We start from the raw sequence: 27705 nt of genomic DNA, 5'->3' as shown, positions 1-27705 counted from the left end.
AATGGATTTGAAAATTGCCAAAGACTTTTTATTTGTTTTAAATAAAATTTTTATTCGACATAAATTTATTAAATTCATTTGAGTCAAATAAAATTTTATTAAAATCAAATAAAATTTATTTGAAACAAATAAAAAGTCTAGTAGTTGGTTCTGAGCCAAATATACCATTTCTCTGGGTGTAAAGTCCGTATTTTTAAATAACTTTCACTGGTTCGAGCCCTGAATATATATTTTCCTTATTTTCCCAAGCAACATGTTTTAGGGGAACAAATAGGTTTGTGGTTTATTTGGTAAAAATCAAACACATTTCGTTCGATTTTCTAAAAATAAGATTAATAATCATTAAATAATTATCCATCTTCAATAATTGAAAGGCACTAATATCTTTAATTTGAAAAGCAAACATATATTCTCCAATAACGTGTGTGTGGTGTCTTAATTGAATAAAATAGGAAAAATTGGATTTCCAATCTGATTTATAGTTCTCGCTAAAGTTATTAAAAAGGGGAGAGAGAGAGCCCCTCTCATTTTGTATAGCCGCTATAAATTTAAAATAAAAGGAAAATTAAAAGAAAATTTTCCACAGATGAATTTTGCTTTTTGGAAGCCCGAAATGGAATCACCCAAGAGTGATAGGGGTGGGACGAGGAGAAACCCCGAAAGATGGAAATTCAGCGGTGGAAGGGGAAGAGAGATCGGGTATAGAGGATGGGAGAGAAGCATAGAGAGCAGAAGCGAACCGGGGAAGAGTGAGTGAGTGAGTGAGTGAGGATGAAAGAGAGACAACGAGAGAGAGAGAGCGAGGGGGTTGAAGTTAGAGATAGGGTCGGTTGTTCGTAGGGTGGCCGGCCGGCCAGTCGTGCAATCGCGGCGACATCGGTCGCACATTTATTCGCGATGCTGGCGAACGCTTCTTTTTCACATTTCAAATTTCTTTTTTTTTAACTCTCAAAATCATCCAGCATCTGCGTTAATGCACCACCTCGAACGTCGATAAGTACCTTAGAAACCAGGTCAACCCATTTTTAAAATAAAATTTAATATTCTCAAAAAAAAATTTACCCGCGTCTTTTCTTTCTCTGAATTTTAGACCCGCGATTTAGTGTCACAGTCTTTGATTTCAAATGGCAATAACTTTATCGCCCGAGGGTGAAAGTTTCAAATAAAGCAACAACCTTTCTCCCCACAGTGGAAGTTGAGAGTTAATGTTAGGTGCTCAAAAATCAAGTGGATAAGTGATTTTGAACCTGGATCAAAAAGATACCGAATAATGCCCATTAGGATAGAAAACAACTTTTTTTGAATTCCATTCAAACTCGCAACAAGTGTAGAAAGACTATTACAATTTCCAGGGTGCTTTCTCTCCCTCAAAAATACAGAATATTTTCGAAAAATATCTTCAAATTTCTCCAACAGAATCTTATTTCTACGAAATCAATTTCAAGATACCCAAAAGTACCGATGCTAATTTTGATAATTTCCAAATAACCCAATTCTAATTAATCCAAAGGAATAGTATGGATTACCGATAACGCAACATTTAATATTTTTCAACAATTCCTTTTTCCAATCTGAATTATTCTCGATAAGCAATGACTTTCCAAAAAATAGTCAATTTATTCATGTAGGGGACACAAATGCGTCTATCGAAGGGAACAATTTATTTTTGAGAAAAATCTAACACAGGGATCACTTTCAAAGAAGGGAAAAAGCAAAAAAAAAAAAAAAACAAGTTACTTCAAGGAAAAAAACAATTTTCGTATTCATGTAAAAATTTCAAGGGGGAGAAAAAGAAAATTGGGAGCAATCATAAAGAACAAAATTGACAGCAATAAAATAAAAAAAAAGGAACATATATAGTGGACGAAGAAAGAACGTTGATCAAATTTGACAGGAAATATAAAAACGATAAATTAGAAACTAATTGACATTGACGAATTTCGGAAAAAATTTTTCAGAAATAGAGAAAAATTGTCAAGAGACTGAAAAGAAACTTGTGACACAAAAAAAGTAGTTGAGAGAAGAAATTCCAAAACTATTCCCCTTTCTAAATTTAATGAAAAGTAAATTTATAGAGGAAAACAATTCACGAGGATAAATTTAGAGAACAAGTTCTAGCAGTCATAAATTTGTATGGAACAAATAGTTCAAGTATATAAATTCGTGGGTGAGCGAATAGTTCAAGTATAAATTTCTTCTGAACAAATATCAAGTTTAAACTTTAATTTTAATACTCGCGAGGTTATAAAGAAGAGACACTGGGAAATATGGTTCCATATGGTTGAATTTTCCAAGGAATAAAAAATTGATTTTTCAAGGGCAAGAAGATTAGAAAGAAAAGGTTGAATGGGATGAAGGTGATGAGATGTGATCTTGAGTCGATGGGGGTGTGTAGTTGAAAGTAAAAGTCACGAGGGTGACGCGCTGAACAGCGTGCCAAGGGATCTATTGATTTGTTTTTGTTGTATGAGACCCACTGACCGCGTCGAATGTGTGTCAGTATCCTGGAAGGGCGTCGGAAACACGTCACACGAGGATCATGCTGTTTTCATCGGTATTCAATAAGAAGAGCGATTATGAAATAGCCAGATTACTATCCACAGTGGGATAATAACGACATTCAAACCAGGAATTATATGAATTTTCTCTTCGAACAGAAATAATAATAATAATAATAATAATAATAATAATAATAATAATAATAATAATAATGATGATGGAAATTGCGATTTCCATTTCAGGGATTTCACCTCCTCCCGAGGTGTCATCGATACCAGGAATCTGGAAAATCAGCTGATTTGTGTGATACCTAACTTTTAGGATTACGTTCATTATTTTGATTGTCCAACTACTAATTGGAAGCGAATCGCTGATTTAGGATTCCCAATGGCCTATTTGACCTGAAGCATGCCTTGCCTTGCCAGCCTGACTTGTGTTTAACATCTAGATAGTGCTGGAGCACTTGAATTCTCAAGCACTCACTACTCTCCCGGTATCAATTGTCACTCGAAGCACCGGGTGGCTCATTGTTGAACCTTTCGAGATAACACGCGTTGTCTGTTAATGAGCGAGGCGAAATTAGGAAACTAACAAGGGAGCCGGTATGAAATGAGCAATGACGAGGGTTTCAGACACGGGAAATGGGGCATGAATTAGAACTCATTTGGTAAAGTGTTGCGCCTCAAGGGGTCGACGGGAGCCAAGAGGAAAAACGCCAGCTTAACAACAACTCTCAACAAATACAGTCTGTTATATTATGGTGATTGTCATCTCACTAAAGAAACACTTTACCGATAAATTCCGATTTCTAACCATCAGGTGCGTCAAATCTGCTAATCGATTTAATCCCATTTTCACCCACGTGTACTTTCAACGACTATAATTTCATTCCGGATGGATTCAAATACTTTTCTTAAATTGCTTACGAATTTCGAGCACATCTAATTTCAGAAACCAACTTCCGGTCTATGATTGCCGGAAGGGTTACTACAGGAAACTGATGTTTAGATTAAATCAAGTCTAGGTTAGGAATCAGATTTAAGGGAAATTAAGAATTTCTTTTTAGATGAAAAAATATAGCTTTTCCATCAAGGGACGTCAGCATAAAGAGACAATAAATCTCAAGACTTGGTACAAAGCACAAGACTAAACATTAAAAAGTTGAGCTCTACTTTCTCGGACAATAAAAATAGAAAAAAAAAAGTTTGTTTCAACAGCAATATTTCCTTGAGGGGGAGGAGAGGGAAATAACATACTCTCTTCTCATGACCTCGGTTGAGTTCTGAATCGATAACGCACACTAGCTGAAAAGCATCGTTTTACTGTAAAGATTAGCTCCAGGGAAACAATTCGATACGCTTGAAATTCATCAGCAATTATCGTATCATCCTGAGAGGAAAAAGAATCCCCTGGCAACAGACTGACGCCAGAAGCAGCTAAGCGGCTCTTCTCTAGACCCTTGAAACTTGAGATTCGATTTCGATTCATTAAAAATCGCCCATTAGTCGAGAGAGCTATTCTCACCAATAATTTGAAAAGATTCTCCCACCGAACCGACTGTTAGTAACAATAAGTAAATCAAAACTTAGGAAATTGAATAACTCGATAAATGTCAATTCGCTTAAGGGCGAGAAAAATGGGTCAACAAGGAAAATTGAATTAGATCTTTTTCAAATCTTTTTTTGAAAACTTTTAAAATGATGTTTTCAAGTTTCATCGTCATCAATTTACTGATAATATTCCAAGTTGTCGACATGTCTCTGTCGCCAAAAGTGCCTAGCGAGAGGGAAGCTATCTTGATTCCGGGTGATGTAGTTCTGGGTGGTTTATTTCCGGTGCATGAGAAGGGTGTTTCCGCCTGCGGTCCAAAGATTTACCATAGAGGGGTCCAGCGCTTGGAGGCAATGCTCTTTGCGGTTGATAAAATCAACAATGAGAAGGAAATTTTATCGCACACTAAGCTTGGTGTGCACATATTAGACACCTGCGGTAGAGATACATACGCCTTGAATCAAAGCCTTCATTTTGTGCGTGCCTCTTTATCTAATCTGGACCTGAGTGTCCTCGAGTGTGCTGACAAATCCCTACCAAGAGTCAAGAAAACAGTCAATACCGGTGCAATATTTGGAGTGGTTGGAGGGTCTTACAGTTCGGTTACACTTCAAGTGGCAAACCTTTTAAGATTGTTTCACATCCCCCAAATATCCCCAGCCTCGACAGCATCAGCATTAAGTGACAAGACGAGATTTGATTATTTCGCTCGAACTGTTCCACCTGATACTTATCAATCAATAGCACTTGTCGATGTTGTCAAAAGTGCTAATTGGTCATATGTGTCGACAGTTTATTCTGAAGGATCGTACGGGGAATATGGAATAGAAGTTTTCACGAGGGAAGCAACAGAGCGAAATGTGTGTATCGCGGCGGCTGAAAAAGTGCCAAGCACCGCTGACGATATGGTATTTGATGCGATTATTCAGAAGTTGAGCAAGAAACCAAACGCGAGGGCAGTGGTTTTATTCACGAGAGCTGAGGATGCTAGGAACATTTTAGAAGCCGCAAAGAGGGCTAACTTGACCCAGCCTTTTCAATGGATAGCTAGTGATGGTTGGGGTAGGCAAATGAAGTTGGTCGAGGGTTTGGAGGAGGAGGCCGAAGGTGCCATCACCGTTGAGTTGCAGTCAAAGGACATTCCCGAGTTCGATAAGTACATGGCGTCGCTTACACCCGAAAATAACAGAAGAAATCCTTGGTTCGGAGAATATTGGGAGGAGGTTTTTGGCTGTGTTTTAAGGAAAAATCATGAAAAGGGGGTTAATAAAAGTGTTCAGGAGTGTGATCCGAATCTAAGACTCACGCCCGAGATGGGCTTTGTTCAAGAATCAAAGGTGCAATTTGTCGTCGATGCAGTCTATGCGTTCGCTTTGGCTTTGCATAATCTTCAAAAAGACATATGCAAAAGAAGCGTCGGATTATGCAATGAAATGATCTCTTACGACCGGGGTCAGTTCTACAAGAAATATCTTCTTAACGTCTCCTTCATAGGTAAGTTTTAATACTTCATTACATTAACAGAAGATGTTGTGTTATGTTATGTGATATGTTACGTTATTGCTAAAAGTATTATCTCTTCAAAAACTAAAATTCTCAAAATAGCTTAAGGCAATAATAAAATTATTCAAAATCAAAATATTTCAAATTTCCCTGACTTATTACAAAAAGCTCTTTCAACTATAAAGCCTTCTTTCAGAATACTAAGAGTGTATTTCTTTAGTACGGAAAAAAAGTTAAAAATATAACTAATACACCATTGAAAACAACTTTTCTCTGCTTCCATTGTTAGGTAGAAAAAAAAGTCGTTCGTAGCACCTCTCATTATTCCACTTTCTAACCGATATAATAATTTGAAAAAACATGCATTCTTGAGTGAAAGAAAACATCGAGAATAAGTGTCAATGAGAATATATTTCCAGAACGTGAAACATTTGTTGAAAATAAACAAAAGATTGTTTCTATTTTAATTAACAGTTCAACAATATTTTTAACAGTAAAGCTATAGATTACAGGGCTCAAAGTAGGTCCGTAAATCCTGAAAAAGTCCGTAACTTTGCTTCAAATCCGTAAAAGTCCGTTTTTTTTAAAAAAGTCCGTAAAGTCCGTAATTTCATTCAAAAAGGATGAAAAGTTCGTAAATTGTACGATATAATTTTGAGAATTTTAAAGAAATTACAAATGATTGCAGAAAGTCAATTATTTTCAAAAGTAATAAAATTCTTCGCAGAAATTCAATTATGTTCAAAAAATTTTTTTAAATTCTTGTCAAAATTTTAATTATCTTTAGAAATATTAAAATTCTTCTTCGAAATTCAATTATTTTGAAAAAATAGATAAAAAATGGTAAACATTTCAATTATCTTTATAAACAATTAGCAAAATTCCTCGACAAAATTCAATTATTTACAAAAATTTTAATAACATTCATTAAAAAATTTCAATTATTTTCATAATTAACAATATTTATCACACGAATTCAATTATTTTATAAATTAATAAAATTCAATTATTTTCAAAAATTTTAATAAAATCCATTGCAAAATTTCAATTATTTTCAAAAGTAATAAAATTCTTCGCAAAAATTCAATTATGTTCAAAAATTTTTTTAAATTCTCGTCAAAATTCCAATTATCTTTAGAAATATTAAAATTCTTCTCCGAAATTCAATTATTTTCAAAAAAATCTAAAAAAAACATCAACATTTCAATTATCTTTATAAATAAATAGCAAAATTCTTCGACAAAATTCAATTATTTTTAAAAACTTTAAGAAAATTCCTTAAAAAATTTCAATTATTTTCATAATTAACAATATATCACTCGAATTCCATTATTTTCTTAATTAATAAAATTCAATTATTTTCAAAAATTTTAATAAAATCCATTGCAAAATTTCAATTATTTTCAAAAGTAATAAAATTCTTCGCAAAAATTCAATTATGTTCAAAATTTTTTTTAAATTCTCGTCAAAATTCCAATTATCTTTAGAAATATTAAAATTCTTCTCCGAAATTCAATTATTTTCAAAAAATCTAAAAAAACATCAACATTTCAATTATCTTTATAAATAAATAGCAAAATTCTTCAACAAAATTAAATTATTTTCAAAAATTTTAATAAAATTCATTAAAAAATTTCAATTATTTTCATAATTAACAATATATCACTCGAATTCAATTATTTTCTAAAGTAATAAAATTCCATTATTTTCAAAAATTTTAATAAATTCCATTGCAAAAATTCAATTATTTTCAAAAGTAATAAAATTCTTCGCAGAAATTCAATTATGTTCAAAAATTTTTTTAAATTCTCGTCAAAATTCAATTATCTTTAGAAATATTAAAATTCTTCTCCGAAATTCAATTACATTTATTTTCAAAATTAATAAAATTCTTTTTATGAATTCAATTATTTTCAATAGAATTTTAATCGAATTCCTCGAAAAAATTCTTAAAAATTTTATAAAAAAATTCGTCCAAAGAATTTAATTATTTAAAAATTAGTTGATAAAATTTTTAACTTAAAATTGTCTTAAAAATAATTAAATTTCTACCAAAAAAAAAAAAAATTTATAAAAACTTATTAAAATGTTTGAATTTCTGCTAGAATTCTAATATTTTTGAAAATAATTTAATTCTTGCGAAGAATTTTATTAAGACTTTTGAAAATAATTGAATCTCATGCAAAGATTTTAATTATTTTACAAAAATATTTATAAATTCTTGCGAAAAATTTTATTAAAATTTGTGAAAGTAATTGAAGATCTGCTAAGAATATTTTCTTATTTTTAATTTATTTCTAGAATTTTATCAAAAATTTTGTAAAAATTATTGAATTCCAGTTAATTTTTTTCCAAGAATTTAATTATTTTTGCAAATTTTAATAAAATTCTTCGCAAAGAATTCAATTATTTTCCTAAATAATAAAATTCAATGCAGAATTTCAATTATTTTATTATTATTTTTAATACAATTTTAATCGAATTTCTCGAAAAATGTAATTATTCTTAAAAATTTTATTAAAATTCGTTTATAGAATTCAATTAATTGAAAATTTATTGCTAACAATTTTTTATAGGAATTGAATTTTAAGAAACATTCAATTCTTCCATAAATTATTTATTTGCATTATTGCATTTAAATTTGTATTTTAATAATTGAATTCTAGTGGGAATTTTTAAATAAAAATTGATTTTCATTTCATTAAAATGAATTTCAGTTAAAATTTTTAGATAATAATAATTGAATATTAAATGCAATACAAGGCGTGAATTTTAAAAAATAATTGAAGTTTGCATTTAATTCTTTTGAAAAAGTTTAATTGAGTTTTTTTTAATATTATTTTTAGTTTCTATTTTTCTAGTATTTATTTAATTATAAAGCATTTACGAATAATTGAAAGTTCGTAAAATTGAATATTTGTAAAGAAGTGAATTTGAAAATTGTCAAAGAACTTTTTCGAAAATTTAAAAAAATAATCGAACAATTTTAGTTAAAACTTCTTGTAAATAATAATTACCCAGGTGGAAAATTTAACGTTAGTTTAACGTTAGTTAGTAGCTAATGCTACTAACGTTCGACTAACGTTAACTTTTCCACCTGGGTTGAATTGATAATGATTTTAATTATTATAAATTATTTTTATTAATTTTTATTAATTTTGATTAATAATTATTATTAATTATTATAAAACATGAAGAAATCGATGACTTCGAGTCTTCGACTCGAAGTCATCGATTTCTTCATGTTTTATATACCTAATAAAATTTAATTTCTAGTTTTAAGTAAAATGTTCTCTTATTTGATTCGGCCTGATTCTATTTTTATCAGTTGATCCGTAAATGGTCCGTAATTTTTAATTTTTGGTCCGTATACGGACCAAAAATTAAAAATTACGGACCATTATTACGACCAATTACGGACTTTATAAAGTCCGTAATTTTTAAATACTTTCACTGCTTCGAGCTCTGAGATTAATTTAAGGAAGGAAATAAATTGTACTGCGTAAATAAAAGTGATTTATTTATAAAAGTCAAAATCTGTATAAGTTTCATTAAAAGGGTGCGTTTAGCTACTTTTTCGGGCAATCTATTTAGTTAAAGAGTTTTCATGAAAAATTGTAAATAACTGGCAATCAGTATCATGACATTAAAAGGGGGAGAGAAGAAGAAGAAGAAGAAGTTAGTTGGGAACGTTCACAGAAAAGGCTGATTCACTGAGGTGAAATTTGTGGATAGCCATCGATCACTCAAGTTTAACTTTGATCGCTTTCTCTCTCTCTTTCTCCTACTTGAAATAGCAAGGAAGCTTCAGAGGGAAGATAACATTTTTGGAGGGAGATTTTAGTTTCTTGTATACGAACCAAGTAAAGGGTTTGACCTAAATTATCTCTGGGTACTCGGAATACATTGAAAGTGGAGTCTGGATAGTTGGGAATAAATGGATACACCGCAAAGATGAAATGTAACACTTTTCAAGTACCTAACACTCTCAGACTGCTTTTTCTCAGAGTAACTGGAGTTCATCTCTCTTTCTCTCGTTCAAATGAAATCGTTTTTCAAAATCGTTCAACCTTTTCTTCTCCCTTTCTTTTCTCGGTTCTATCGATTTTCATTTTCCTCAATATAATAAATTACATTTTCTATTCTTGTTTGTATTCAAGTTAATTTTACATTTTCCCATTTCTCTCACGGTTTCTGCATGGTTCTTAAGAAAGATGAAAGTTGAGTTTAAATTTGAAATTATTTTTCCGCCCAAGAACCACATATGGTAACTAAAATAATATCTAAATACTTTGTATGCAAAAAAGAATTAACTTCCCTTTGTTCTTTTTTATTTTCATAACGATTGAAATATTTCACGCATACATTTATCCAAAAGGATCCAAAGGGACGAAACAATTTAAAATATAAATTTAATTTGCGAAAATCCTTTTGTTCTCTCCGCGCATATTTTACTTGATAGAAATCAAATTTTGAACATTTTATATTGAAATACATCGAACGATATTCATTTTAAAAAAAAAAATAATTTGTTCATATAACGAGAAAAAAAAAGTTCCATACGGTATGAACTGAACGGTTAATTCTATATACTATTGAAAAAAAAAACTGAGTTCAATTTAACGTAGAGTAAGGAAAAAATTTAGGGAAGCATGAAACCAATTGTCTCATTTTTAACTTTAACAATATAAAAGTAATTTTCTACCTAACAAATTTTTTACAAGCAGATGTAATTACAGCGAATGTCTTGTATTGTATTGCAGGAGGTTAAGAATTTCTCATTACATCCTAGAAACAATGAAACGAATCTTTTCAGGTTCTTTCAAGTTTTTTTCACAGAGTACAAGTTTCGAATAAAACATTCTAAGCTCCAAATTATATATACGATTTGGATTAAAGGCTTTCTGTCTTATAATAATAATTACTATCACTATCACTATTTTTATTATTATTACCATTACTATTATTATTTTTATTATTTTTACTATTTTTATTATTTTTATTTTTATTATTTTCATTAAAAAGTAGAAAACTGAATATTGATGTCAAAAGATAATTAATTCGTTCGTTATAAAACTATACAAAGTGAAGAGTTAATAGTTGGAATCGGAACTTTTAATATTTTCGTATATTTATAAAATATAAGATGATTTACGGATTGGTTATAATATAATGTCCGAGCTTTCAAGTTGTAAACTGAAATTATTGAATTAATCTCTCGTTCAACAACTATGCGAGTTTTAATATCAGACGATATAATTCCAACGAAATTTGTAAGGACTGGTGTTTGATATACTTATATATATATATATACCCTTAATCCGAGTGTTATACAGAAGCGCATCTCATTTCGTAAATCGAAATGTTATTTCGTGTTTGTTATTTAGTATATAAAACAAAGAGAAAAAAAATAGTTTAAATGCGAACAAAATGAAATTTCATTTTAATTAAAACTCGTAATTTAAAACTCGAGTTTCTTTTAATTTAATTAAAAGTAATGAATTCACATATATTGTTCATATGAAAAAAGGTACTATATATATTATAATATATGTTTGAACAAAGGAAATTGTAATCAACCGTTTTTAAAAAGAATTTTTTAATTCAGGGCTCTTTGAGAATATTCAAATCCATTTGTTTACAATATTAAATTTTACGAATTTCAATTATTCATTATAATCTTCAATTAAATATACAATAGAAAATAAAAACTTCAAATAATATAAAAAAGATTGAATTAAACTTTTTCAAATAAAAAATAATTTCAAAATTCAATTATTTCTAAAAATTCACGCTATATTGTTATGAATATTCAATTATTATGTAAAATTTTAAATAAAATTCATTTTTAAATTAATTTTTATTAGAAAATTCTACTGGAATTCAATTATTTAAATACAAATATGAATGATTTATTCAATAATTTTGAAAGTTTCTTAAAATTTAATTTTTACGAAGAATTTTATTAACAAATTATTCGAATAATTAAATTCTTTTGACAAATTTTAATAAAACTTTTAGGAATAATTAGATTTTTTGAGAAATTCGATTAAATTTGTATTAAAAATAATTGAAATTCTGCGATGAGTTTCACTATTTTTGTGAAAATAATTGAATCCCTGTAAAAAATGTTATTGTTCATGAAAATAATTGAATTATTGCGAAGAAATTTATAAAAAATTTGTAAATAATTGAATTCCTGGAAAATTTTTATTATTTATGAAAATAATTAAATTTATTTTAAATAATTGAATTTCTTTTAGAAAATTTTATTAAAATAGTAGATATTAACAATCATTAAATGCTAGAAAATTTTTGAAAATAGTTAAAATTTTGACAATTTTTAAAATTAAACATTTTTTGAATTCAATTATTTTTTTAAATTTATTTTTAAATGCTCTTAATAATCAATTATTATCACAAATTTGAACTGAAATTCATTTTTAAATTGATGTTTACTGGAAAATTTTACTGAAATTCAATTATTTTAATACAAAAATTAATAATTTATTGAATAATTGAATGTTTCTTAAAATTGAATTCTCATAAAATATTTTATCAACAAATTTTTAAATAATTAAATTCTTTCGACGAATTTTAATAAAATTTTTAAAAATAATTAGATTTTTCGAGAAATTTGATTAAAGTTTATTAAAAATAATTGAATTTCTGCGATAAGTTGCAGTATTTGTGAAAATAATTGATTCCCTGTAAAAATTTCATTATTCCTGAAAATAATTGAATTATAGCGAAGAAATTTATAAGAAAAATTGGTAAATAATTGAATTCATGTGAAATTTTATTATTAATGAAAATAATTAAATTTATTTTTGATAATTGAATTCTTTTAGAAAATTTTATTAAAATAGTAGATATTGCAAATAATTAAATTATAGAAAAATTTTTAAAAATAGTTCAAATTTTGACAATTTTTAAAATATTAAACCTTTTCTAAATTCAATTATTTGTTAAAATTTATTCTAAACTACTCTTAATATTCAAATATTATGTAAAATTTTAACTAAAATTCTCTCTACGAATTTTTTCAAATTTAAAAAAAAATAATTACATTTTTCAAGAAATTTATTTAAAATTGTATTAAAAATAATTTAAATTCTGCGAAAAGTTTTATTATTTGTGTAAATAATTTGAATTCCTAAGAAAAATTTTATTATTTTTTAACATAATTAAATTTCTGCAATAATTTGTAATGCAAAAAAATAATTTATTGAATAATTGAATGTTTCTTAAAATTCAAATCTCATAAATAATTACATCAACAAATTTTTAAATAATTGAATTCATTTTACTTTTCGAGGAATTTGATTAAAATTGTATATTAAAAATAATTGAAATTCTGCAATGAGTTTTATTATTTATGAAAATAATTGAATTCCTAAAAAGCATTTTATTATTTACAAAAATAATTGAATTCCTGTTAAGAATTTTATTAATTATGAAAATAATTGAATTATTGCGAAGAAATTTATAGAAAATTTGTAAATAATTGAATAATTGAATTGAAAAATAAATAATTGAATTCCTGTGAAATTTTTATTATTTTATGAAAATAATTAAATGTTTTCCAAGAATTTAAAAAAAATTTTTGAAAATAATTGAATTTCGGAGAAGAATTTTATTATTTCTAAAAATAATTGAAATTTTTACGAGAATTTGCACTACTTTAAAAAAGCTAAAAGTTGATATAAAAACAATTTTGTCAAAACTTAAAAAAAATTCATAGAAAAGATTCAATTATTTTCAAAAATATTGTTCAAAATTCAATTACTTTCAATATCTACTATTTTAATCAAATTTCCCAAAAAATTTCAATTATTTAAAAGAATTTTAATAAAATTCTTCGCAACATTCAATTATTTTGATAAATAATACAATTTTTACAGAAATTCAATTATATTTAAAACATAATTTTTATAAAATATTTAGAAAAAATGAATTATTTAATACAATTCTTTGCAGAAATTCAATTATTTTCAAAAATTTTAATAAAATCCTTGCTGAAATTCAATTATTTTCATAAATCATAAAATTTCCACAGGAATTAAATTATTTAAAATTATAATTTTCATAAAATTTTTCGAATGAAATCAATTATTTTTAAAATAATTTTTAATTCTTTATGAGAATTGAAACTTACGGACCTAATTCGAGCCCTAATTTTGTATACTATAAAGTATAGTTCTCGACTTAAAATAATCTATTTTTTAAAAACCCTTTTCCTGTATAATTAAATCAATATTAATTTTGAAAGTAATCGATTTTTTTATTACTGTTTAATTATTTACATGAAACAAATATAAAATTTTAAGAATCCTTAAAAGGTGGTTTAGTTTTTACGAATACCTAGATTTTCCCATCGAGGTCGACCTTGTTGGAAATAGTTGTTAATATTCAATGGAATTTAACGTACGTATATGCATGAATATAAAAATGCATTTTATTGACTCGGACGTATGTTGATCGTTTAAAAACACAACTGGATTGGTTTTAAATTATTCTCATCTCTCCAACTCTTGATATATCGATTATATTGCTATATCCAAACATGATATAGAAATGTGCAGTAAATATCGTCTCTCCCCTTTATCGTCTTCCAGTTCAGCAGATTTGCTATATAATTTACTTTTGGAAATTCAGTCTTTTATATATTTGCCACTGTACAGTACGGTTCGTAAGTTATATGTTAACGGAAGTGATATCTAGTCTGGGATCATAATACAATTGTCAACAAGATGAGAAGGAAAAAATTTTGCATTCTCGTATAAAGCGATGAAAACTTGAAGATAACAAACTGTCCGGTCGTCGCGGGTCACTAAAATTCTATCTTGAAGAAAAGAGAGAGAGAGGAGAGAACACGTACTGCAAGGTCTCATATAAATCTCGAGATTTATAAGGGATTATATTCAAAATAAAAGAATTCGGTTATAGTTTTATAAAACAGAAAAGCAAATGTTTGGAGGAAGAACTTAATTTCTTATTCACTGTTTTAAAAAACAAAAGTTGATAGTGTGAAACTAATTTGTAATAACGTGTTAACTTTTTGTTAATCTTTCACTTTATTTAACCAAACCTTGTAATTTCAGGCGTTAACTGTAACTTTGTAATTCGATCAGAAACTTTTAGTTTATAATTATGTTACAGACGCTGCGGGAAGCGAGGTAAAATTCGACGAGCACGGTGATGGACTCGCACGCTACGAGATTCTCAATTTCAGGAAAATGAATCTCAGCAGTAATAATGGATATCAGTATAAGGTGAATTAATTACAAATTTAACAACCTTAATTTAACTCTTGGGATAATGTAGTAATATTTCGAGGACACTGCTTGACAACGCATTATTAAAAAAATTTTTAATTATCATTCAAATGATCTTGTGATTTCAAAGCATAATATACACAAAAAGGCATTTTTGCAGAATAAGTTTTCTTCTTTTGAACTGAGATATTTTCTTTCAATTCAAAACTGAGTAAGAAAATACCAAATTTTACTTCTAAAATTTCGCTATAAATATCATTAAAACCTCAAAGGGAATAAATGACCTTTCAGGATGCCTCAATCAAGGAGAATTCCACCGAAAATCAGTGAAACATGATTGAAATTTCAGTGACTGCTGTAGTAACCGGTTAATCAATGCTCTCTCTGTGAATTCATTGATTTATCTATTATAGTTTATTAAAAGGCGAAAAATAGTTGAAATCGATTTAGAATTACACAAAAAGATGTTTTTATTTCTGCGCCAATTTTAGTGTCCTTAAAAGTCCTCTTTTTTTTTAAATTTTAGCCCCTAAACGTGTACCCTATTTTGAAAATTTTCCCTATTTTTTTCGTCGCAGGAAATCAATTATATTTTCAATAATTTTTAAGTAATGCAAAAGAATTCAATTATCTTGATAAAAAACAAAATTCTCCCCAATTATTAAAAGGATTTTTAATAAAATTCTTTTCCAAAATTCAATTATATTTTGATAAATATTAAAATTCTTCTCAAGAATTCAATTATTGTCAAAAATTAATTAATTACATTCTTGGCAAAATTTAATAATTATTTAAAATTTAATAAAATACTTTGCACGAATTCAATTATTTTTATAAATTTTAATGAATATCTCGTCGAGAATTCAATTATTTTTATTAATTAGCAAAATTTTTCACCAAAAATTCAATTATTTTCAAAACATTTAAATAAAATTCTTTTGCAAAATTTGAATTATTTTCAAAAGTTTTTGGGCAATTCGATATTTTTAAATATTTACTATTTACATCAAATTTATCAACAAATTTAATTATAGAAAAAACTTGTTGATACAATTCTACGAAAAGATTCAATTATTTTCATCGAAGAATTTCAAATATCTACATTAATTTTTAATACAATTTTAAATAAATTCCTTGAAAAATACAATTATTATTGAAAATTTTATTAAAACTTGTGGAAAGAATTCTATTTTAAGAAACATTCAATTATTCAATAAAACAATAAAATTCGTTGCAATATTTCAAATATTTTCATAAATAACATTTTTAATTCGTCGCAGAAAATCAATTATTTTCAAAAATTTTTAATTAATTTTGCAAAAGAATTCAATTGGCTTGATAAATAACAAAATTCTTCCCATAAAATCAATTACTCTAAGAAATTTTAATAAAATTCTTAGCAAAATGTCAATTATTAAAACAAAATTTAATAAAATTCTTCGCATGAATTGAATTGTTTTCAAAAATTATTATTTAAATTCTTCTCAGGAATTCAATTATTTTTAAAAAATTTAATAAAATTCTTCAAAAAGTTTTTAATCATTTCCAAAAATTGTTAAAAAATTCTTTAATATAATAAATTTTATTAAAATTTTAATTAAATTCTTTAAAAGAAATTAAATATTTTCAAAAGTTAATAAAATTTTTTCGTAAAAATTAAATTTTCAGAAACTTTCAAAATTATTGAATAAATAATTTATATTTGTATTTAAATAATTAAATTCCACTAGAATTTTATTTAATTGATTTAAAAATGAATTCTGGTTAAAATTTTACAAAATAATTGAATATTAAGATTTTAAAAAATTTAATATTATATTATTCAATTATTTCAAAAGTTTTAACGCAATTATCTTGATAAATAACAAAATTCTTCAAAGAAATTCAAATATTTTTAGGAATTTGAATAAAAATTTTTGCAAAATTCAATTATTTTCATAAATAACAATATTCATCACAAGAATTCAATTATTTTCAAAAGTAACAAAATTCTTCGAAGAAATTCAATTATTCTTAAAAATCTTAACGAATATCTCGTCAATAATTCAATTGTCTTTACAAATAGCATAATCTTTCGCCAAAAATTCAATTATTTTGAAAAATTTAAATAAAATTCTTTGCAAAATTTCAATTAGTTTCAATAATTTTTCGCAGTTCAATAATTTTCAATATTTAACATTTTTATAAAAATGATTAAAAAATTTAATTATTGAAAAATATTTTTGATACAATTCTACAAAAACATTCAATTATTTTCATAAATAATAAAGTAAAGAAAAAAAAATTTAATTATCTTCATAAACAACAAAATTCTTCTCAAAAAATCAATTATTTTAAGGATAAGTTTAATAAAATTCTTTTTCAAAATTCAATTATTTTGATAAATAATGAAATTCATCACGAGAATTCAATTCTTTTGAAAAGTAATAAAATATTTTGCAGAAATTAAATTATTATCAAAATTTTTGAAAAATTCTCGTCAAGAAATAAGTTATTTTTATAAATAAGGTTCCCAAATTCTTCTCAAGAAGTCAATTATTTTCAAAAGTTTTAATATATTTCATGTCAACATTTTCAATTATTTTAGGCATACTTAATTTAATAAAATTCTTCGCATATGAATTGAATTGTTTTCAAAAATTAATATTTAAATTCTTCTCAGGAATTCAATCATTTTTAATAACTTTAATAAAATTCTTCAAAAGTTTTCAATGATTTTTAAAAATTTGTGATAAAATTCTTTAATTCAATAAATTTCTGTAAAATAATTGTTAAATTCCTTAAAAGAAATTAGTTATTTTGAAAAGTTGTTTATAAAATTCTTCATAAAAATTCAATTTTAAGAAACATTCAACTATTCAATAAACTATTTAGTTTTTTATTTAAATAATTGAATTCTCGTAGAATTCAAATTATTATTTTTCTTACTTTTAAGTAACAATTCTGTAGAATTAATTTTTTTGAAAATGTTTAATTGAATAATAATTGATGTAATTGATTAAAAGTAGAATTTTAGTGAAAAATTCTAGAAAATGTTAATTGAATTGAAATGATACAAATAATTTTGAAGAAATTACAGTAACAATATTCTTATAATAATAAACCATTGATTTTGTCAGTCGGTCATCTTTAATTATTATAAAACATAAAGAAATGGATTACTCCGAGTGATACATTTCTCTATGTTTTATAATAATATTCTTATGATTTGTTCAATTTGAAAATGTTTGAATTTGAAATTTTTGAAAATCTTAATTCCAATGGAAAAAAATGATTAAATTTCTATTTTAAATAAAACTATTGATTTTTTCGAATAATTTTACTTTTGAAGAAATTTGTAAATAAATTTAAGAAAATTTTTTTTTTTGAGTATCTAATAATTTTTAGAGTGAATCAAAATATTCTTTAGGGTCGCAGGGAATAAGTCAAAGTTGTGTTTTTGGAAATCAGGGAAAAGTCAGGGAAAAATAAAATTAAATTTTTGTGGCAACCCTGTATAAATAAATTATATTTTTATCTTTATTTAACCAATTTTTATGGTCCCCTAAAAGTCCCCTATTTCCCCTAAAATACTTTTTAGTTTTTAGGGGCACTGTGAAGCCTGCTAGAGTAAAATTTAACGAAATTGATAAATAAACTGAACACTAATTCTGAGAATTGCCACACGTATTGTAATTACTACAAAAATAATTGTTAACAAGTAGAATGTGCTTAATAGTCTTTAATAGTGCTTTAATAGTCTCTACTTAATAATGTCTTTAATTTCTTTTAATATCTCTTTGAAACTTGGCAAACTTCAGCTTCATAAGGAAATAATAATATAACTAACTATTCTCGTATTGTTAGTTTGAAGGAAACAAATGTTTTTCCTCGCGTGTCATTTCCTTTGAAATTGAATCCACCTTTTCTCACAAGGAGTTTAAATCACTTTGAAAAACCACTGAGACATATATAGTGCTTTGACTTGTGATCGAAGAAACGAGAATCTCGCAATAAATCTTGCCTAACTGAAAGCTCACTTATCTCATGAAAGATCTTTTACACTTTAAAATCCCTAAAAATTACCAGGAGTTTCCAGGTGCCTTTTTTTGTGATAATCGATCACTGTCTACCTTCTCTCTCTCTCTATCTCTGTCTCTATATCACTCGGCTTAGAATCAAGCAATAGCAATAATAGCAATCGTTAATTTCCGTCGCGTCACGTCGCAATTGCTGAATTATTCATAGCACATATATATACACTTCAATTGCAGGTGGTGGGTAAATGGGTTAGTCTTAAATCCCTCGACATCCGAACAGAGGAACTTGTTTGGGCACGTGGAGCAAAAGACATACCAATATCAGCTTGCTCATTACCCTGTGAACCGGGCATGATTAAGAAGCAACAGGGTGACACTTGTTGCTGGGTATGCGACCAATGTGAAGAGTATGAATACGTTTTTGATGAGATGACGTGTAAGGATTGTGGTCCAGGCAGATGGCCTCATCCTGACAAGAAGGGTTGCTATCAACTGCCCATAAAGCATATCAGGTGGACGAGTGCGTTCGCTATAGTGCCTGCGGTGATTTCAAGTTTGGGTATCATAACCACTCTTGCAGTGGCTGGTTTGCTCTTTAAGCATCGTGACACGCCAGTGGTGAGGGCATCCGGACGAGAATTGACCCTCATCCTCTTAGCTGGAGTCCTGGTTTGTTATCTCAATACATTTCTCCTTTTGGCAACCCCAACCACAGCCACATGCATCCTTCAGAGGTTTGGCGTTGGGGTCAGCTTCAGTGCTGTTTATGGTGCTCTACTAACCAAGACTAATAGGATTGCAAGGATTTTCGATTCGGCAACCAGGTCGGCTGTCAGATTAAGGTACATCAGTCCCACGTCTCAAGTGTGCATCGCCGCTGCTCTCATTGCATTTCAGGTTAGTAATTCATATTCATTTTTCTCACTGTTAAAATGTAAATTCAAAATTTTTATCGCAAAAATAAATCCCTACATAGGGCAATAATGCTGGATGGATTAATTCTCAATATACACGAATCGTTTTTTCCAGTCTGGATTTCCTATTATTGTCATTGTTATGGTTATTTGTGTTCCTGGTTATATGGGTTGAGGATTAAATAGCTCAACTGGTGGTTATATTAGCATGCAAATGTGATAATCTTTTTTTCCCGTATTATGATTATACAATACGATTTTAACTTTCATAGTTCTCTCTTGTTTCATTTCGTTGATTAATAGTCTCTTTTTTATATCAGTTGATTTATTAGCGACTATTCTTTTCTTTGTAATCTCTCACTTTTTTTTCTATTATGATTTTCGAAATTGTACAACCATTGTAAGTGTATTGATTTATGTTTTCTGTGGGAACTGTGACTTTCAGGTGGTGTTGACTTTGGTCTGGATGATCGTGGAACCCCCGGGTACTCGTTACTGGTATCCAGATAGGAAGGAGGTGATCCTCAAATGTAATATTCAAGACATGAGTTTCCTCTTTTCTCAACTTTATAACGCAACCTTGATCCTTGTATCCACAATATACGCCGTAAAAACGAGAAAAATTCCCGAGAACTTCAACGAAAGCAAGTTTATCGGATTCACAATGTATACAACATGTATAATTTGGTTGGCTTTTGTGCCGATATACTTTGGTACTGGGAATGCCCACGAGACACAAATCACGACACTTTGTGTGGCTATAAGCCTCAGTGCTTCAGTGACTTTAGTCTGCCTCTATTCTCCCAAAGTTTACATAATCATCTTTCAGCCAGATAAGAACATTAGAGGAAAAGTTACCATGGGTGGTAGTACGTTCAAGAAACAATGCAGCAGCGCTGGAACATCCTCCGTATCAAAATGTGAGTCTTATTCTTTTATCTTTTAAAACTATTATTGGAAATACGATTAATAACCCTTGATATAGTGTGTTTAATTAAAAAGAATCTTTTTATTCATCGCGAAAACTAAAAATCGTTTATTACCTCCAATTTTATGTTTGATATTAAAATTTAAACGTTGCATAAATTTTACCGCGCATAGTTACTTTTATCTCACGTGTAATGTACTTTATATTATCCATTTCCCTCGACATATGTAATTTCTAAACATAAATGGCGTTTGAAAAAAAAACCAATTTCATTAACTATCCTCCGCAGAGAAATTCAATTTCATTATAGTAATAAAACAAATTTCTTCTTTCATTATTAATATGAAATTTCCTTTAGGTTCGTTAAGATAATAGAAAATCATTCTACTAAAAGAATCCTCATTCTTTATAATCAATTTTTCCTCAGCGTAGGGAGTTGGTTCGATAATCCAATGCTGGGCAAGTCGTGTCAGCTACTAATTAATCCGGTGAGCAACGTGCATAAAGTAATGTCAGAGTTTTTAAAAGGGTTGCTAAAAAGTCTTCAGAGACAAAGACCTTTTTCTTTTTTTTTATCCATCCTCTGTTAATTTTCAGCCTCTTATTAATAGCGCTAAATTAAGATTCTCTTAATTATGACAGTAATTACTAACCGAAAATCTAATTAAACATAATTATGGCGTGTCAAGTCCGAATTTGAAAACTTTAGGATCTATAAAAACAATTATCATCATAAGTTCAGGTGATGGCAATTTTCAGATTCAAATATATACCTTCTACGATTAATTACTCTCTCATCATCTTTCTTCTTTCCTGATGCTTAAAATATTAGAAAACGGGAAAACCATTGAATAAATTTTGTTATTTCCCCAGTAACTTTAAAGCCAATTTCTCGTTCACTGTTGAAAGCTTCCACAGTTTTAAATTAAAATCCAAGAATCAAATCGGCTTGAGTCTCGAAAATCGAATAGAGCAACTCGTTGATGAGAATTTATTAAAAAGTTCAAAAGTGACTTTTAATTTAAAGTGATTATTTGCAAATTAGATTTTAATTATTTTACAGAGACAGATACTGATGCTGGTTTGATGATTGGATAAAAGAAAAGAGATACTTTTAATTATAAAAATAGAACCTATACGTGTTCTAAAAAAATACCCTATTTTTTTTTTTTTTTTTTTTTTGTCGACATCAGAATTTTTCGAAAAAAATCTTTAATAATCTTACGTATATTTTTAAATTTAAAAATAATATAATTTAAATTGAAAAGAGTTCCTTTATTCTTTGCTTACTTTTAATATTCGACGCTTAATTAAGTAATTTGCATGAAAACTGAATAATAAATTTTGATTCAAGATATCCCTCAGAAATCCGCATATTAAATTAAAATAAAATATTGGCCATTCCACTTCTACTCAAAAAGAATTTATAATAAAAATTAGCCCTACTTGCAAAAGCAATAAAAAAAAATAAGTCTAGCTTTTTATAAAAGCATAAAGCAAAGATAAAGTGATCATTTTTAATATTACAAATTTACATGAAAAATTGAAATGAATCGATAATTCGCTATGAATGTTTTATAATTGAACTGAATTTGATAAATTTTAAGTACATTTTTATCTGATTAATTTTCTTTTTTCATTTAAACATTTCATTTGAAGTAGGTAATATTCTAAAATATCAAATTTTGCTTTACTATAATTATATTTAATTGATATAATAAAGGCGTAGAGAGGAAAATTTATGATGAAAAATTTTGATATAATTATCTATTATATGTATATATATATAATGTAAAAAAAGAGTGTAAATTTATCTGGAGAAAATGGGTCAAAAAAATTAGTAAAACGAGATAATCTAACAAATCCCCTTTGTAATACAGTAACTGCAAATTACCATCCAACTCACAATTACGTTAAAGGTCAATTTTCCAAATTGTTATTATCCAAATATAGTTAGCGCAGATTTGAGTTTAAAAACCTGTAGATTTATTTGGAAAATAAAACAGAATAAAGATAAAATAAAAAATCCTGGAAAATTACTATAAAAAAGAGAAGAAGAATTGCTTTTTCTACTTGAAAATTATTGCCTGGCAGAAGTACTGTACTTTTTTCTCTTAAATTTTAAGGTCTTACGAAGAAAACTTTACCTACTTTGAAATTAATCTTTTTCTACTTTTGTTGCCTCAAAATACTTCTCATTAATTTAGTAAATGTTTACTACATATTGAATTAGTGACTCAATTTTTGCTTTTTAATTAGTAAAATTTACTAATAATAAATAGTAATTACTATAATTAACTATAATAATCATTGTATATTAATTAACTATATTAATCTCCGTATTCTTTTATTCATTCTGTCAAATTCTATTTCTTAATTTCAATTGTTTTAATAAAATTCAAAGTTTTTTAAAAATAAAGGAAAAAAATATTTATAAATTATATTTGTTAATACAAAATTTTAATTTTTTAATTTTTTAACAACGAAAAACTAAAAATTTTTGAATTTTTATATAGACAATAAAGGAAAAAATTTTATTGAAAAAAATGTTCTGTGAAATTCAATTATTACAAATATATTATTAATTGTAAAATTATTCGAAAACAATAATTTCCTTTTTAAATCATTTAAATATTTAATTATTATTATTATTTTTACATAGGAAATATGATTTTAAAAAATTTCATATTCAAATCTTTTTAAAATTAATAAACTTTAAAAATATTGTTATAAAACATAAAGATAACGATCACTCCGAGTCTTCGACTCGGAATAATCGTTATCTTTATGTTTTATAACAATTCAAGAGGATCGAGTGTTAAAATCATTATTTTATATTATAAGAATATTATTACTGTAACTTCTTAAAAATTAATTTTTTTTCTATTATCTGAAATTTAAACTAAAATTAATATTCAAATCAATTTTTATTAGAAAAATTCTACGAGAATTCAATTATTTAAATAAAAAAGTAAATTATTTATTGAATAATTGAATTTTTCTTAAAATTTAATTCTTATAAAGAATTCTATCAACAAATTCTTCAAATAATTAAATTCCTACGACGAATTTTAATAAATTTTTTAAAAATAATTAGATTTGTCGAGAAATTCGATTAAAATTGTATTAAAAATAATTGAAATTCAGCATTGAGTTTTATTATTTATAAAAATAATTGAATTCCTATAAAAAGAATTTTATTATGAGTTACGAAAATAATTGAATTCCTGTAAAAATTTTATTATTTATGAAAATAGAAAAATTTAATTATTGCGAAGAAAATTATAAAAAGTTTGTAAAAAATTTGTAAAAAATTGAATTTTATTAAAATTTTTTTACATAATTTAATTTCGGAGAAGAATTTAATTACTTCTAAACATAATTGAAATTTTGATGAGAATTTTAATGAAATTTTTAAGAATAATTAGATTTTTCGAGAAATTCGATTAAAATTGTATTAAAAATAATTGAAATTCTACGATGAATTTCATTATTTATAAAAATAATTGAATTCCTGTAAAAATGTTATTATTCATGAAAATAATTGAATTATTGCGAAGAAATTTATAAAAAATTTGTAAATAATTGAATTCCTGTGAAATTTCTATTATTTATGAAAATAATTAAATTTATTTTAAATAATTGAAATCTTTTAGAAAATTTTATTAAAATAGTAGATATTGAAAATCATTGAATTGTAGAAAATTTTTGAAAATAGTCCAAATTTTGCCAATTTTTAAAATTAAACCTTTTCTAAATTCAATTATTTCTAAAAATTTATCCTAAAATGCTCTTAATATTCAATTATTATGTTAAATTTTAACTAAAATTCATTTTTAACTCAATTTTTATTATAAAATTCTACTAGAATTCAATTATTTAAATAGAAAAATAAATAATTTATTAATCGTAAAGAATTTTATCAAATAAATTTTTAAATAAGTGAATTCTCTCAACGAATTTTAACAAAATTTAAAAAAATAATTACATTTTTCAATTTCTGCAATAATTTGTAATGCAAAAAAAATAATTTTTTGAATAATTGAATGTTTCTTAAAATTTAATTTTTACAAAAAATTTTATTAACAAATTTTTAAATAATTGAATTCTTTTGTCAAATTTTAATAATTTTTTTAGAATAGTTACATTTTTTAAGGAATTCAATTAAAATTGTATTAAAAATAATTGAAATTGTGCGATAAGTTTTAATATTTCCGAAAATAACTGAATAATTGCAAAGAAATTTATAAAAAAAATTTTGTAAATAATTGAATTCCTGTAAAACTTTTTTTATTTTATGAAAATAATTAAAGGTTTGCGTATAGAATTTTTTTTAAATTTTGTTAATATAATTGAATTTTTTTGGAAAATTTTATTAAAATACTAGATATTAAAAATTATTTAAATGAGGAAAAATTTTGAAAATAATTGAAATTTTGACAAGAATTTTATTAAAAGTTTTGAAAATAATTGAATTTTGAAGAATTTTTATATTTATAAAGATAATAATTGGAATTTTGTCGAGATTTTCTTGTAAATTTTGAACATAATTGAATTTTGGGATGAGAATATTACTTTTGAAAATAATTGAATTTCTGCAATAATTTGTAACTTCTTCAAAATACAATTTTCTTTAGTGTTTTTGACTAAAATTCTTTTATAAATCCATTATTTTTAATAATTAATTAAATATATTTTGACAAAATTAACTAATGTTAAAATTCATTTAACATTGAAATTTTATAAAATTTCAAATTGAAACCGTTTGAAGTTCATTTATTTATAAAAATTGTATACGTAACTCTTAAAATTGAATTAATTTTGAAATATTTAAGTAAAATTATTCATTTAAATAATTTATTTATTTTATGATAGTTGTTCAAGATTTAAGTTATTTAAAAATAAATGTCAGAAATTCAAAAAATTGAAGGTTTTGTTAGAATTCGTGGTAATTTTATAATTTATAGTTTATGAGTCAAAAAAAAAGTCACAAAAATTCAGAATTTTCTTATATGAATTCTAAAAATTAAATTTTTTTCAGTATACACTTTTAATAAAAATTCCTGATTTTTCCCTGAATTCCCTATGTCAGAATATATTAATATAATTTTTATTATTAAAACTATATATTCCAAGTCATATTTTATTTTTATAAAAAAATATTTGAATTAAAAATTTTTACGTTCTATCATTTTTAAAATATTGCTAATTTTATTTTAAAAAAGTGAGTGAGAAGTCAGCCGCGCGCGTTAAACTGCGAATTGTTTCTATAGAAATAATAATAAATCAAAATAAGTGATAAAAGTATTTAATAAATTTCAAAAAAGAAACAATAATGTCTACTATATTCACGTTTCATATGCGAGAGAGTTAAAATGTTAAAAAGCTTCAACGTCTACTTTTTTTCTTCATCGTGGAATAAATTTTTATGTTTCAGATACGGGTTGCGAGATGATAAAAGAAAATATCCCTTTACAGACTGCGCTAACTGCTGCAGTGCAAACATCTGTGGGTGTGACTGAAATCTCATTATCATCCAACTCCTCCAACAAATTACTTAATAAAGAACAAATAGCTCAACTTTAAAACCTCGTGATAATTATATCAAATATTGAGACTTGATATTCCAAAGGAAAAAAAAAAAAGAAAAAAAAGAAAATAGGTGCAGTTCGATATTTATCTCATTATTGAGATATGAAAGAAAATTTATAAGATTTGCCAAAACAGTATTTCGTCAAGATCTATAATATATATATAAAATGTATAGTGCGCGTTTAAGTGCAAGAAATGAAAACTCTACGACAAATAATGATAATTATATTATAGTTAAGAAAAAAAAAGGCTACTGAACTATAATCGAACGTGATTTTTGGTAGCATTATATATGAAATATTATAGAGACTATAATATACCATATGAAGTCTCTGAGTGTGTGCGGTGTCGTATAAAATAGTTATCAATTACATTCGTCGGGAAATCGGCTCTAAGATCTCAAATTTATAGATATATTGATTCCTTTTCTTTTAACGTTCTTGCGGTAAAGAATGAAAAGAAATGAAAAAGTATTTTGGCCTAACACTGTTAATTTTTAATTTCAAAAGTATCAAATAGCAACGGATTGATACAAAAACTGTGGAACAAATAAATGGATCAAAAATTTGATCCACTTTAGTAACAATTTGACACTTTCGAGAAAACTGAATTTATTATTTTTAATTTTGCAATGAAAAATTATGACATAACAAATTTTTAATGCGCTTTCGAGAAAGGTATACCGAATCGTTTATGCGTTTCTATTTTATTAGATTTTTCTTAATTAAATGTTTCTTTTTGTTGATGTAAATTTGAAACCATTTTTTATGGAATATTACGAACATAACTCACCGAATTTGAATCAGTTAAAAATCATAGTTTTAACTGACAATCAGCGACTGACTTGGGAGCGTCACATTTAGTTATTTCAATAAATAAAAAATTTGCCAAAACCTTGCAAACTTGTCAAAATTTATATATAAAAAAAGAAAAAATGTGATTATAAAAAAAAAAAATTTTATAAGGTAAAAATTGATTCATACATTTAAAAAATATATTTCTACTGCGAAAGTAACAAGTACCGAATAAATTCGCGAATAGTTTGAAAAGAGTATATGTACACATTCATTCAAAGTTGAAACTTGAAACAGTTTTGAGGCAAAAAAAAAAAAAAAAAAAAAAGAAAATAATCTCTCTTATGAGTTTTATGACTTTTAGCGCAACTTTATAAGATGTTTCGGAACCGGAACAGATTATATTATGCGAGAACGTCAATTTAACTTTTGGAAGTAAATTATTCGGTAATTATTAATAAAACTTATTTCCATATGTGTCAAATTTCTTTTGTCTTGCAGGAATATAAATATATTTTATTCGCTAAAAATTTCATCTATTTTTGCATCAAAATATGGATGATTCTTCACTCAGTGGTCACTTTTGATTGTTTCCTATTTCAGAATTTTTAAAAATTATTTTCAAAT

The 27705-nt window shown here is 25.9% G+C and overlaps 2 protein-coding genes across 3 annotated transcripts in view; one reads left to right on the top strand and one right to left on the bottom strand.

The window, feature by feature from the left end:
- Window positions 1-27705, bottom strand: part of LOC122510369 (dehydrodolichyl diphosphate synthase complex subunit nus1) — a 59383-nt gene that overhangs the window by 21384 nt on the left and 10294 nt on the right. The gene's annotated exons all lie outside the window — the stretch shown is intronic.
- LOC122510366 (metabotropic glutamate receptor-like) lies at window positions 615-27705 on the top strand. Of its 2 annotated transcripts, XM_043624952.1 has the most exons (5): window positions 615-5544; window positions 14716-14828; window positions 19085-19747; window positions 20210-20684; window positions 26130-27705. In XM_043624952.1, exons 1-5 carry the CDS (start codon window positions 4197-4199, stop codon window positions 26276-26278), a joined length of 2748 nt encoding a protein of 915 aa, XP_043480887.1. In that variant the 5' UTR covers window positions 615-4196; the 3' UTR covers window positions 26279-27705. The 2 variants fall into 2 exon arrangements, with proteins under 2 accessions (XP_043480887.1, XP_043480888.1); XM_043624953.1 differs by lacking the exons at window positions 19085-19747; window positions 20210-20684; window positions 26130-27705 and adding an exon at window positions 15123-15258.

Source organism: Leptopilina heterotoma, unplaced genomic scaffold (genome assembly GCF_015476425.1).
Source record: "Leptopilina heterotoma isolate Lh14 unplaced genomic scaffold, ASM1547642v1 Lhet_68, whole genome shotgun sequence".
NCBI lineage: Eukaryota > Metazoa > Arthropoda > Insecta > Hymenoptera > Figitidae > Leptopilina > Leptopilina heterotoma.
The sequence above is the reverse complement of the archived record's forward strand: the minus strand, read 5'-3'. Positions and strand labels throughout refer to the sequence as shown.

What these genes read in the sequence shown, in the direction of transcription:
- LOC122510366 (XM_043624952.1), top strand. Translation starts at nt 4,197, where the DNA reads ATGATGTTTTCAAGTTTCATCGTCATCAATTTACTGATAATATTCCAA. An exon ending in TCTTAACGTCTCCTTCATAG is followed by an intron (nt 5,545 to 14,715) that starts GTAAGTTTTAAT and finishes ATTATGTTACAG; the next exon opens with ACGCTGCGGGAAGCGAGGTA. An exon ending in ATAATGGATATCAGTATAAG is followed by an intron (nt 14,829 to 19,084) that starts GTGAATTAATTA and finishes CTTCAATTGCAG; the next exon opens with GTGGTGGGTAAATGGGTTAG.